The following is a 14,242-nucleotide window of genomic DNA, read 5'->3' as shown; positions in this document are numbered from 1 at the left end:
GCAAGTATGTCAGTACAATATTCAAGAAATTAATGAATTACATGTTTTTTTCCCCCCTGAGGATGTAGTCATGAAACGGTTGTCATTCAGAGTTGAATTAAGGTAGCAAACTGGATGCAGAATTTCAATTCAAATTTGTATGTTAGAAAGAATTCAAATGAATTGAAATTCAAAGAACTTCATAAAACTTTAATTTTATCAGGAATATTGTCTTGACAAAGCCTTATTTGAAAGTTTGGACCAAAGTTTAAAAAGCCTTGATGTTTGAAGATTTATATTAGTCAATAGATCCAGTTCTTTATTTCTGAATTTTACACAACCCTGTCATGAAAAAGTTGAAAGTTACATGTAAAACCAGCCACCTCAGATATCTAATGAACATTCCTAAAAGTATGCCTACTGAGTCGCTGACAAGCAGCAAACCAGCCATCTGATATTTGTTCTTCTTGATGGTCTATATTCTTCCGAGCTCTTGTGTATGAACCGTTCAGCCAGTCTTCCATAGGAGAAGAGGAAAAGAATGTACGTTAAAACAATGATTGTAATAAAGGAAAATAAAGACTGTAACACATCACAGTGACATTGTTCCTTGATCTGTATTTTGCATTTAATCAAATACGTTTGCGGTATGCATTCCTACAGTATCTTCTCAAACATATGAACAAAACATCAATATGTGAAAATAGCTTGATTCAACATTACTGCAGTGCCTCTGGAGTTAGAAATAATTTGGAGTACAGACAAAACTCAACAGAAGTGTATGAACAATCCCAATACATGGGAGTTTCCTGGGAAGATAACATGCACCATCTCTCAGTTTTCTCAGCGAAGCTTCTGGGGATAGGGGCAACATTCTTTCCAGAGAAAAGGGGTCTCGTGGGACAGTTTTTTTTTTTTAGGTTAACTTTCTAGATCTTTTCCCAAGAAACTTTGGCTTTATTATAAATAAACATCTTTCAGGAAAAGAATGTACGTTAAAACAATGATTGTAATAAAGGAAAATAAAGACTGTAACACATCACAGTGACATTGTTCCTTGATCTGTATTTTGCATTTAATCAAATACGTTTGCGGTATGCATTCCTACAGTATCTTCTCAAACATATGAACAAAACATCAATATGTGAAAATAGCTTGATTCAACATTACTGCAGTGCCTCTGGAGTTAGAAATAATTTGGAGTACAGACAAAACTCAACAGAAGTGTATGAACAATCCCAATACATGGGAGTTTCCTGGGAAGATAACATACAACCTCCCTCAGTTTTCTCAGCGAAGCTTCTGGGGATAGGGGCAACATTCTTTCCAGAGAAAAGGGGTCTCATGGGACAGTTTTTTTTTTTTTAGGTTAACTTTCTGGATCTTTTCCCAAGAAACTTTGGCTTTATTATAAATAAACATCTTTCAACTGAGTTTTCTGTACTGAACGTGTAGCAAAGTTTTTGATGAAATATTAAGCTGCTTCCATTTGCTGAAATCTCAAGGAAATGCCATGCCTCATTATCCTTGTATAACAGAGCTTTGTGTATTCCAGCCATAAGAGTAATGAATTTAGATGACATGGCTCTAGGGAATCTACTGTTGCATAACAAGTAAACTTTATACAAATATACATACAGTATGGACTCCCATGCAAATAAAGTGGATTTGACAGAAAATAAATAAATAAACAGGTAACTGTGATACCCATATGACTTATTTTTCAAATAAATTGAGCATGGGGGAAAAAAAAACTTTCAAACTAAATCTTTTTTTAATTTCTCTTTAGTGGAAACAATGTTATTTTCTAACATATCACCTTGTTATATAGCAAAATAAGGGAAAAATTATACAATCCAATAACAAAAATATACAACATAACTCTATTTAAATAAAACAACAAATAGTGATGGCTGAAAATGAGTTCAGCTGGTGATGTTTTATTCATCTCCTGCACCAGACAGATCCTGTGCTTTGGCTTTCTGTCAGTAAAAGAGAGAAAACAGAATCAGGATTCTGAAAGGGCAGTAGTGGGGAAATGAAACAGGAAGCAAAATAGATACCGTGAAGGTACTTGCATAGCAATATAATTAACATCTGATGGCCTCTAGATCTCATTGAGCCATATCGTGTTTGTCATGTTGCTATTTTGAACTGAGAAAGACAACCAGAAGAACAGACTGTGTTATGTAACAGTGTGACAGCCACATACCAAAGAGGCCAGTTTCTTTAGCATTTCCTCTTAGTGAGATCATTCTTTCACGGGGTGGGTGTCTAATATCGGTTTAATCAATAATTACTATTCACTTTCAGTCAGAACATGGGTGCATCTCATAAAAAATGTCATATTTTACCCCAAATACAGTATACTACTATTCAAAAGTTTGGAGTCAGTAAGATTTTTTAATGTTTTTGTAAGAAGTCTCTTACACTTACCAAGACTGCATTTATTTGATCAGAAATGCAATAAAAACAATACTATTATGAAATATTATTACAATTTAAAATGACTGGTTTTCTATATTAATTCTATTATTAAATTGTGAAATTTAGCACTCCCCCAATTTCTCACCACTGTAATGTAAATCCTGGTGGAAGCATAGAGTGATTTTGATGTTAAATATTAAGTGAACGTTCTTGGCAGCCTTTGTTAGATTTACACACAAGTTACAGTATTCAGAAAGCTGATCTTCATCACCATTGGTCGTGTCAAGCCTGCATGTGTTGGTACTTCTTGGCCAGGTCTACATTGGTGCATCCGGGCTGGAAGGGATACGTCCAGAGGATGGAGTTCCAGGAGTGACCAAATCTCTTCACACCCATGTTGAGGTACAGCATCTCGTCAGCAGAAAAGTTCCGCCTCTCTCTGTGTCTGCCTGAAGACTAAAGCAGAAAACCTTCACAAATTCACACATTTAGATGGGCTAAAAATGATATACATTATGCATATGGGTGTACAAATATAAACGGTTCGTAATAAGTTAAGATATTTATAGTCAATGTGAATTGTTTCAGAGGAAGAGCAAGTTAATGAATTTTACATTTGCATTTTCTTTGATTATGCTCAGAATATTATGACAAAAAGGACATTGCATGACTGTCTGCACTATAAAAAAACGCTAAAATAGGGTGTTCTAGGTTCAATGCAAGTGTGAAATCATGGTATAATTTACCTAATACTAAGAGTACCATACATTTTTTGGGAGACAGTCTCCTGAGGTTTTCTTGAGGCGGCTGTGAACCGTGTTCTTTTTTATGCCTGGGCCAGAGAGAAAAAGAAAAGAAAGAATGAGAGGCAGGAAGTGGAATTAAATAACCAAACCATACAAAATGTGTCTTTGCTGTTAACAGCAATACAGACTTGACCTGCACAGGCAGCAGGGAGGTACAGTGGGTACGGAAAGTATTCAGACCCCCTTAAATTTTTCACTCTTTGTTATATTGCAGCCATTTGCTAAAATCATTTAAGTTAATTTTTTTTCCTCATTAATGTACACACAGCACCCCATATTAACAGAAAAACACAGAATTGTTGACATTTTTGCAGATTTATTAAAAAAAAAAAACTGAAATATCACATGCTCAGTATTTAGAGTAGAAGCACCCTTTTGATCTAATACAGCCACGAGTCTTTTTGGGAAAGATGCAACAAGTTCTTCACACCTGGCTTTGGGGATCCTCTGCCATTCCTCCGTGCAGATCCTCTCCAGTTCTGTCAGGTTGGATGGTAAACGTTGGTGGACAGCCATTTTTAGGTCTCTCCAGAGATGCTCAATTGGGTTTAAGCCAGGGCTCTGGCTGGGCCATTCAAGAACAGTAACAGAGTTGTTGTGAAGCCACTCCTTCGTTATTTTAGCTGTGTGCTTAGGGTCATTGTCTTGTTGGAAGGTAAACCTTAGTTCCAGTCTGAGGTCCTGAGCACTCTGGAGAAGGTTTTCATCCAGGATATCCCTGTACTTGGCCGCATTCATCTTTCCCTCGATTGCAACCAGTCGTCCTGTCCCTGCAGCTGAAAAACACCCCCACAGCATGATGCTGCCACCACCATGCTTCACTGTTGGGACTGTATTGGACAGGTGCCTGGTTTTCTCCACACATACCGCTTAGAATTAAGGCCAAAAAGTTCTATCTTAGTCTCATCAGACCAGAGAATCTTATTTCTCACCATCTTGGAGTCCTTCAGGTGTTTTTTTAGCAAACTCCATGCGGGCTTTCATGTGTCTTCCACTGAGGAGAGGCTTCCGTCGGGCCACTCTGCCATAAAGCCCCGACTGGTGGAGGGCTGCAGTGATGGTTGACTTTCTACAACTTTCTCCCATCTCCCGACTGCATCTCTGGAGCTCAGCCACAGTGATCTTTGGGTTCTTCTTTACCTCTCTCACCAAGGCTCTTCTCCCCCGATAGCTCAGTTTGGCCAGACGGCCAGCTCTAGGAAGGGTTCTGGTCATCCCAAACGTCTTCCATTTAAGGATTATGGAGGCCACCGTGCTCTTAGGAACCTTAAGTGCAGCAGAAAGTTTTTTGTAACCTTGGCCAGATCTGTGCCTTGCCACAATTCTGTCTCTGAGCTCTTCAGGCAATTCCTTTGACCTCATGATTCTCATTTGCTCTGACATGCACTGTGAGCTGTAAGGTCTTATATAGACAGGTGTGTGGCTTTCCTAATCAAGTCCAATCAGTATAATCAAACACAGCTGGACTCAAATGAAGGTGTAGAACCATCTCAAGGATGATCAGAACAAATGGACAGCACCTGAGTTAAATATATGAGTGTCACAGCAAAGGGTCTGAATACTTAAGACCATGTGATATTTCAGTTTTTCTTTTTTAATAAATCTGCAAAAATGTCAACAAATCTGTGTTTTTCTGTCAATATGGGGTGCTATGTGTACATTAATGAGGAAAAAAAATTAACTTAAATGATTTTAGCAAATGGCTGCAATATAACAAAAAGTGAAAAATTTAAGGGGGTCTGAATACTTTCCGTACCCACTGTAACCTCTAAATATGGTGGTTTTTTTCTGGCGGTATTTTGTGATTTATGGAGCGATTAAAAGAGAGATCCCCTCAGTAAAAGCCTTTAACTCTAATATGTAAAAAAAAAATTGGACCAGGCTTTATGCAATGTTCAGTTTATTATTCTGGAAATATATGCAAATGAGTGCATATTTAATTAGATAATGCAACGTTTGCATATGTGAACATAATGTTACAGAAAACTTAAAGGCTTCATTTGGCCAAAAAATTTAAATTGTCATCATTTCCTTACATCAAGTTGTTCCAAACCTGTATGAGTGTTTGAGCACAGAAAAATATATTTTGAAGAGTGTAGGTAACCAAACAGTTGATGGTAGCCATTGTATTTTTGCATACTGTGGCTACTGTAAACCATAAACTGTTTGGTTACCAACATTCTTCAAAATATAGACCATCGACTCTACCGTGCGACTCCACCGGGCAGGGACACCGGCAAAGGATAAGTATCGCTTTTTATTTCTCCTCTTTCCTACTACTTGTTTCACTTCTGTTTCAGTTTTTTATAACCATTTCTTACTATGTGTCAGTAAGTTGTTGTTATTTTAGCATGTGTGTTTGCCTCAGTGTTATTTTTTTTTAGGATTACTGATAAACTACTGTAGTTTGATTTGTATTAGTTATCTATTTTAGTTTTAGTTACAGTTGTAGTCATGTTGTCATTTTATTAGTTTTTTTATTATGTCTATATAGTTTTTTTTATTAAGTTTTAGTTTTATTTAATTTGAGTTATTTCAGTACTTCAACATACAAAATGGAAATGAAATAATATATATATATATTTAATGTATTTATATATATGTACATGTATATGTGTGTGGCTGTACATACACATATGTAGTTGTTTTTTTGGTGTTTGGCTTAGTGTTATGTTAGAATCATTATTATACTCTTATACCTTTTGTTCTTTAATATTTTGAATTGTTTTTAGCTTTATTTTTTTGTTTTCATTTAAATGTTTAGTTTTGAAATGTTGTTGAATGCATTTGTCATTTTTATTTAATTTCTTTTATTTTCTTAAATGTGTGTATATACAGTGGGTACGGAAAGTATTCAGACCCCCTTAAATTTTTCACTCTTTGTTGTATTGCAGCCATTTGCTAAAATCATTTAAGTTAATTTTTTTTCCTCATTAATGTACACATAGCACCCCATATTGACAGAAAAACACAGATTTGTTGACATTTTTGCAGATTTATTAAAAATGAAAAACTGAAATATCACATGGTCCTAAGTATTCAGACCCTTTGCTGTGACACTCATATATTTAACTCAGGTGCTGTCCATTTGTTCTGATCATCCTTGAGATGGTTCTACACCTTCATTTGAGTCCAGCTGTGTTTGATTATACTGATTGGACTTGATTAGGAAAGCCACACACCTGTCTATATAAGACCTTACAGCTCACAGTGCATGTCAGAGCAAATGAGAATCATGAGGTCAAAGGAATTGCCTGAAGAGCTCAGAGACAGAATTGTGGCAAGGCACAGATCTGGCCAAGGTTACAAAAAAATTTCTGTTGCACTTAAGGTTCCTAAGAGCACAGTGGCCTCCATAATCCTTAAATGGAAGACGTTTGGGATGACCAGAACCCTTCCTAGAGCTGGCCGTCCGGCCAAACTGAGCTATCGGGGGAGAAGAGCCTTGGTGAGAGAGGTAAAGAAGAACCCAAAGATCACTGTGGCTGAGCTCCAGAGATGCAGTCGGGAGATGGGAGAAAGTTGTAGAAAGTCAACCATCACTGCAGCCCTCCACCAGTCGGGGCTTTATGGCAGAGTGGCCCGACGGAAGCCTCTCCTCAGTGGAAGACACATGAAAGCCCGCATGGAGTTTGCTAAAAAAACACCTGAAGGACTCCAAGATGGTGAGAAATAAGATTCTCTGGTCTGATGAGACCAAGATAGAACTTTTTGGCCTTAATTCTAAGTGGTATGTGTGGAGAAAACCAGGCACCTGTCCAATACAGTCCCAACAGTGAAGCATGGTGGTGGCAGCATCATGCTGTGGGGGTGTTTTTCAGCTGCAGGGACAGGACGACTGGTTGCAATCGAGGGAAAGATGAATGCGGCCAAGTACAGGGATATCCTGGGCGAAAACCTTCTCCAGAGTGCTCAGGACCTCAGACTGGAACTAAGGTTTACCTTCCAACAAGACAATGACCCTAAGCACACCGCTAAAATAACGAAGGAGTGGCTTCACAACAACTCTGTGACTGTTCTTGAATGGCCCAGCCAGATCCCTGACTTAAACCCAATTGAGCATCTCTGGAGAGACCTAAAAATGGCTGTCCACCAACGTTTACCGTCCAACCTGACAGAACTGGAGAGGATTTGCAAGGAGGAATGGCAGAGGATCCCCAATTCCAGGTGTGAAAAACTTGTTGCATCTTTTCCAAAAAGACTCATGGCTGTATTAGATCAAATGGGTGCTTCTACTAAATACTGAGCATTTTTCAGTTTTTCTTTTTTAATAAATCTGCAAAGATGTCAACAATTCTGTGTTTTTCTGTCAATATGGGGTGCTGTGTGTACATTAATGAGGAAAAAAAATTAACTTAAATGATTTTAGCAAATGGCTGCAATATAACAAAGAGTGAAAAATTTAAGGGGGTCTGAATACTTTCCGTACCCACTGTATATTGATCTTTAGAATGATTTAGTGGGCAGTCTGTGGAACAGTACTCACAGTACTAGTATCCTACAGAACAAATACACACTGTTTAGCAGGACATTCCTCTCAGCATGAAGGGCCTTCTTATTGTAGTCACACTGTTCCACCAACTCGAGGAACAAAACCCTTTGTGTGTGCATGTATGGATGCAAACACACACCAATCTTTATAATTTACTTGTTTATTCCAGGCATTAAGAGTATTAAAATAATACAATACTATTGTATTTTACAGTTAAAAATTTAATAATTAAAACCAAATAATATAATTTAAAAAAATTAAATTATCCATTAAGATCATCATAGAGTTATTCTAGTCAACTGTAGTCACATGCCTTTCAAGAATTCTTGTTCCTTTTTAATCTGTTGCAGCACTGAGTGGTAACATATTTTTGCAAAATGGCTACTAAACTATAAATTGCTACTTTTACATCAGCACCAATTAGAATTGCTTTTTAGTGCCATCTTATGACTAGTAAAAATGTAAAAAACTAATGGTTGGGTTCCTGATCACCCTTTCCAGGTTTGATTATGGATAATGACTGGATGACATTACATGACCCTTTACTTGACAATTACAGTGCGAACGTTTCTAGAAAGTTCAGTAAGTCTTGAGGTTACAGGAAAGAAGCCACGTCGGAACAACTGAAAAAGCACTCAGAGACCACAACTCGGCAATAGAGGGAATGGAATGAATGAGACTGAGGGGGAAAAGGAGGACAAAAGTAAAAAACTGAGAGCAAAGACGGAAAGACATTTCAGCAACTTAGACAAAAGTCGAAAGCACAGATGAGTCTTGCGTTACATAACTACTTATTCAATAATATAATCTGGCTCTTTGCACGCATATGCACCGTTTATCAAATGTATGGGGCAGTTTCCAGATGTTTATAGTGGCACAGACATTATGAATGTTACCTCTCCCCAAACCTCTAAACTATTATACGTCTAAGAGCTACAGTTCTCTTTTGTACTGCAAGGGAAAGAACACTTCTCTTACTGTATATTTCTCTCGGTCTTCTCAGGGGTGTGAGCCTAATACCTGAAGAAAGAAACACTAAGAATTAGAGAGAAGAAAATAAACACCAAATGCACTAAAAATGCCATAGCATGTGAAGATATCCAGTTGTTAAAGAAAAAAGAGGCTGCATCCCAATTTGCATACTTCTATGCAATAACTGGGACATAATACACCATAAAACTGCATCTCGATTCCACACACCATTTGTCTCATGCTGTTTGAATTTCAATCATCTATCTGAATAGTTTGTACAAAATAGAATATAAACGGATCATCAGACTTTGTATGTAATTATAAATTCCCAACATACATCGTTGCTTTGGATGAAAGCATCTGCTAAATGAATAAATGTAAATCATGAGGGTGTGTTTGGTTCTCCAGGCCTTGTTCTATCAAAGCTACTTTCTAAACAACAATCCCAAAGACATTGTGAAAGACCATGTGGACACCGTCTCTTACATCTGTCTGATGGCTGGTGACTCAGCCTGTGTTTTTCCCTCTGGCTCATCTCTGTTTCCTCACCAGTGCTCTTTCTGTTTTTGTCATGTGTGTGGATGTGACTGTGTGTTAGAGTGTGTCTAGTCCTCTTTAGCTGCTGGTTTCTCCTAAATCGATCCTCAGCCTCTCGCAGCACCAGGTGAAAGTCACACTGAAACCTGCAGCTACGCAACACAGCACCAAATGAACGACTGTCCATCTCATTTATATTTTTCACACAACCTGAGAAATGGAAAAGGTGCATGTGTGCACAAGACAGCGTGGAGAAAAGGAACATGCAAGACAAAAATAACAATGAGAGCACTGAAAAACCAGAAAGTGGCAGTAAGTATTGCTTGTATTATATAATGTGTTGTTTGTTTGTGTGCATTCATACAAACACCTGCACAGCGTAGACTGCTGGGTTTAGAGGCAGAGGGCGGCTTCAGAAACCTGTTAATTTCGACAAAAATAACAATGAGAGCACTGAAAAACCAGAAAGTGGCAGTAAGTATTGCTTGTATTATATAATGTGTTGTTTGTTTGTGTGCATTCATACAGACAAACACCTGCACAGCGTAGACTGCTGGGTTTAGAGGCAGAGGGCGGCTTCAGAAACCTGTTAATTTCTGTCTACCAGCTCAGAGCACAGAGACATCTCATCTGAAAACAGCAGCACAAATTCATGAACTAAAACTTCAAATGAACAGCAAAGAACTTAATTCCTAATATAAATCTGTAGGTAAAGAGAAATCAAAGGTTTTGCTGTGACTTAGCACAAACCAAGCGTGATGTTTTAGTAAGATTTACCATCAGAGTGAGTGTGTGTGCACTGGTTTCTCTTCATGGGATCAGGATGTCTGAAAATATCTGGGCTGAAACCCAAGAAAAATAAAACGGAGAGAGAAATGAAAAGACATTGACATGAAATGGATTATGTGTATCTGGATTTAATGTGAACATCCTAATACTGAATAAAACAACTAGGAATGAGAAAAGCAAGAATAAATCATACTAACTCATACTATCACATTTTTCAACAAAAAAATCTATTTGTTTAATTTTTATGGCCACAAGTGTATAATAATTTTTTAAAAGACATTGATTTGAACTCTTTATTCATTAAATTACATGTATTTAAACAGTGTCTTTATCTAGCAAAACTGTAAAAACAAAACACATTAATTTATGTTTACCCCTGTGTATCTCTGCCGCCCCCTGTTGGTGTGCGGCAGTGCTGTAAACGTTTGTTGCCATCATCATCTGAGTCTAGATACATCATCTTTAATCTCTTTGCCACTCTTTCAGACTGTAATTTCCTCTCCATGTCTCCCTTTTTCACACCTCCCTGTGTGCTTGTCTCCTGGTTGCCACTCCTCTCAATATTCCTCTCATTCTCTCTCATTAGTTCATGCTCTCTCTTGTTGCCCTTTTCCCAGCTAGGGCCTTTGAAGTGAGTGACTTGGGCAGGACTCAAACACTCTTCAGTGCTGACACACTGCTACTTACAAACACAAAACAAACATGTTATGTTATGTTTACACTAGTTATCTCAATTAACACAAACATACTGTATATTGTTGAAACGGCTGTGAACTGATGCAGAATGCTTAACATTTACACATTACTATCTGTTAATGTGTTTACATGTCATTCTCACCAAGTTCTCTTTGCTGTATGGTATTTCATTTGTGATTGGTCGTTCTAGAGTTCCTGCAGGGGTTGTGTGTAACTCTCCACATACTCGATGGTAACCTGTCACCTTTCGCATCACAGAACCCTCCCACCATGCCTCATTACATTCCACAGATGAGGCCAACCTCTGATTGCTGCACTGCTGGATTTCGGTGTCTCTTTCCCACAGTTTCACACCAATCTGAAAATCAAAATACAAAATAAGGCTAATAAACATATGGTTTGTGTGTGCGTTCACATATAAAATGTAAACATGCTTGAGTTAAAAAATAAAAAAAACCTACAGTACTGACTTGAATTTAATCGCTCTTTGGACACATTTCATATCACATTTGGTCTATGGTGTCATAACATGCTATCAGATCTGGTTACATTTTGTTTGAAAAATTTGAGCACTTATGGACTAAATAACACAAGAATACGCTTGGAAGTGTTAAAGAATAAAGTATATTAAAGGGATAGTTCAATCTAATGCTGAGGGCGAATAAATGATGACAGAATTTTCATTTCGGAGTGACCTATCCCTTTAACAGATAACTGCACTCAAAAACACCAAAATCTCTGTCTCATCGACGTTATAATACAACTTTTACATGGAAGCCCTGGGTGAAACATACAGCAACTGAAATATCAAAATACACATTCACAAACAGAAAAACCTCTTTCTCTAGGAGCTGTATTCTCTGGAGGATTTTTCCGGCGGACCTCCAGTGGCTCTCCATGTCACTCTCCTGCAGATTCATAGTTGACATGCCTGCACCTAATGATTCAGCTGGGTGGAGAGGGAAAAAAACATCAAAACCTCATGTGCCATAGTCTCAGTTTAATGGAAGCAGGACATTAAAAGAAGGGCATGGAAATTAGGAAGTTAAGGAAATTAATAGCATATCATCATCACCACTGGCGACAGAGTCTATTTTCTAGACTAGTACAGTCCTGAATAAGTCTTTTATTTTTCATGCTTTTTCTTGAAGACAATTATTTGCATTTTTATTTAAAGAAAAAGGTTTGTCACTACTTATTGCAGAGTAACAATCTTTGTTTCCTGCCAAAGGCTCTTTTGCATATAACCATATAGAGTGAACATGTACAAATATTAAAACACGCAACTCACTGATTCTCTTGCAAGTGTGCAGTACGAACATGGCTGCCTTTCTAACCTCTTCATCACTAGCCTCAGTGAGCAGCGAAATCATAATAGGCAAACCTCCTGCCGACAACAATCGAGATTGATGCTCTACTGCAAAGACAGAGAACAGACAAACTAATTAAAATAATATACAAGCCGTGAATTTCCCAAAGGAAACACCAGTGCTTGAAAGGCAGCAAACAGTGTGAGGTTATTTATAATTGCAGTGTAAAAGCAGCCATATGTGGTTAAACAGATGCAACAAACTATACTTATATGAGAAAGAAGAGCAATCGCAACTCAAATACAAGTACAAACAAGCTCATTTAAATTTTCTTCCATGTATTATTATTATACATCTCTTTAAAAATTCATATATAAACTATCTACAATACAAAATTTGAATGGAGTCTGTAGCTGTATTGGGCTAAATTGCAGAAATTCAACGAGAATGATAAAAAGAAGTATCAGGAATTTGAATCTAGAGCTTACTTTATCATTTGTAGTGCTACATGTATGTGGTAGAAAAATGCAAATGTCATTTTACTACTATCTGTTACCTACAAACTCACCACAGGCATCTGTAAGGTGTCCAATCGTCAACACCACAGCGAGCTGGTCTTGTGGGTCAAGGTTTGGGCTGGACAACAGACACAATAGCCCTGGAATGACCATCAACTTTGATAAAGAAGACACCAACTGCTCTGAAACAGAAAGACAAAAGAAATGGAGAATCCAATACAACCCAGTATAGTTCTCTTGGGTGTGTGTGCATGTGTCTTACCGTTGTTGGAGATGCAGGCAGACAGTGTTTTAGTGATTACTGTGGCCACCTTACAAGCAGGAGCACTGTGTGCCGACTGAGACAAAACTCTGGTAAGAGTGTCTGAGAGTGAATCTAGGCCTCCCACTGACACAAAATACTGCTGAGCACAAGCTGAAAAACACATATTCACATGAGATGAGAAAATGGGTACAAACTGTGGCATTATGTTATTCTGTGCTGATGCTGTTTATGCTCACAATTGTTTGCAACAGTCATGCCAATAAATGAGCATATAGGCTGTGCCAAATCTGCCCTAGGCAATGCCACTTCCTGCAGCCAGGTCTTCACCAGGGGAAACACATGCATACATGTGTTCTGATTCTCCTCTGTCATAAACAAACACAGGAAGATTGTTCAAGTGTTTATTTGCATGTGTGTAAATACAAAACTTATCTCTGAATCTCATTCTAAACACACGTTTAGGGTTTAAAGGGATAGTTCACCCAAAAATGAAAATTCTGTCATTAATTACTCACCCTCATGTTGTTCCAAACCCTTAAGACCTTCGTTCATCTTCAGAACACAAATTTAGATATTTTTGAAGATATCCGAGAGCTTTCTGACCCTCCATAGACAGCAAGGGAACTACCACGTTCAAGGCCCTTGGAAAGGTAGTAAGGACATCGTTAAAATAGTCCATGTGATGCCACTTCCTGCAGCCAGGTCTTCACCAGGGGAAACACATGCATACATGTGTTCTGATTCTCCTCTGTCATAAACAAACACAGGAAGATTGTTCAAGTGTTTATTTGCATGTGTGTAAATACAAAACTTATCTCTGAATCTCATTCTAAACACACGTTTAGGGTTTAAAGGGATAGTTCACCCAAAAATGAAAATTCTGTCATTAATTACTCACCCTCATGTTGTTCCAAACCCTTAAGACCTTCGTTCATCTTCAGAACACAAATTTAGATATTTTTGAAGATATCCGAGAGCTTTCTGACCCTCCATAGACAGCAAGGGAACTACCACGTTCAAGGCCCTTGGAAAGGTAGTAAGGACATCGTTAAAATAGTCCATGTGACATCAGTGGTTCAACCTTCATTTTATGAAGCTACGAGAATACTTATTGTGCGCAAAGAAAACAAAAATAACGACTTAATAATTATAATTAATAATTCCTTCTCTTCCGGTCACTCTCCGCCACCATTTACGACAGAACCACGACGCATGCGTGTGCATTCCTCTGCTTGTACACAAGGCTCAGCACATGCGTGTTCTACATCAGAATGCCGGCTCCTACATCAGCAGCATCACACGCATGCATCGTGGTACTCTCGTGAATGGCGGCACCTTGAACGTGGTAGTTCCTTTGCTGTCTATGGAGGGTCAGAGAGGTCTCGGATTTCATCAAAAATATCTTAATTTGTGTTCCGAAGATGAACGAAGGTCTTACGGGTTTGGAACGA

At 38.0% G+C, this 14,242-nt stretch overlaps 1 protein-coding gene across 1 annotated transcript in view; it reads right to left on the bottom strand.

Annotated features, from left to right (window-relative positions):
* Positions 1 to 1,919: 1,919 nt before the first annotated feature.
* LOC107736230 (telomere repeats-binding bouquet formation protein 1-like) overlaps positions 1,920 to 14,242 on the bottom strand; it is a 23,261-nt gene continuing 10,938 nt past the window's right edge. The window contains 15 exon segments of the mRNA XM_016547700.1: positions 1,920 to 1,961; positions 2,695 to 2,862; positions 3,174 to 3,238; positions 8,674 to 8,724; positions 9,163 to 9,423; positions 9,750 to 9,811; positions 9,813 to 9,843; positions 9,991 to 10,055; positions 10,377 to 10,681; positions 10,841 to 11,056; positions 11,535 to 11,647; positions 11,990 to 12,115; positions 12,577 to 12,708; positions 12,789 to 12,941; positions 13,028 to 13,156. Coding sequence (XP_016403186.1) covers positions 1,920 to 1,961; positions 2,695 to 2,862; positions 3,174 to 3,238; positions 8,674 to 8,724; positions 9,163 to 9,423; positions 9,750 to 9,811; positions 9,813 to 9,843; positions 9,991 to 10,055; positions 10,377 to 10,681; positions 10,841 to 11,056; positions 11,535 to 11,647; positions 11,990 to 12,115; positions 12,577 to 12,708; positions 12,789 to 12,941; positions 13,028 to 13,156 — 1,919 coding nt within the window.

This window comes from Sinocyclocheilus rhinocerous, unplaced genomic scaffold, assembly GCF_001515625.1.
Source record: "Sinocyclocheilus rhinocerous isolate Xijiao unplaced genomic scaffold, SAMN03320098_v1.1 scaffold942, whole genome shotgun sequence".
In the NCBI taxonomy this organism is placed as follows: Eukaryota; Metazoa; Chordata; class Actinopteri; order Cypriniformes; family Cyprinidae; genus Sinocyclocheilus; species Sinocyclocheilus rhinocerous.
Note: the sequence above shows the minus strand (reverse complement) of the source record. Positions and strands in the feature narration are given on the sequence as shown.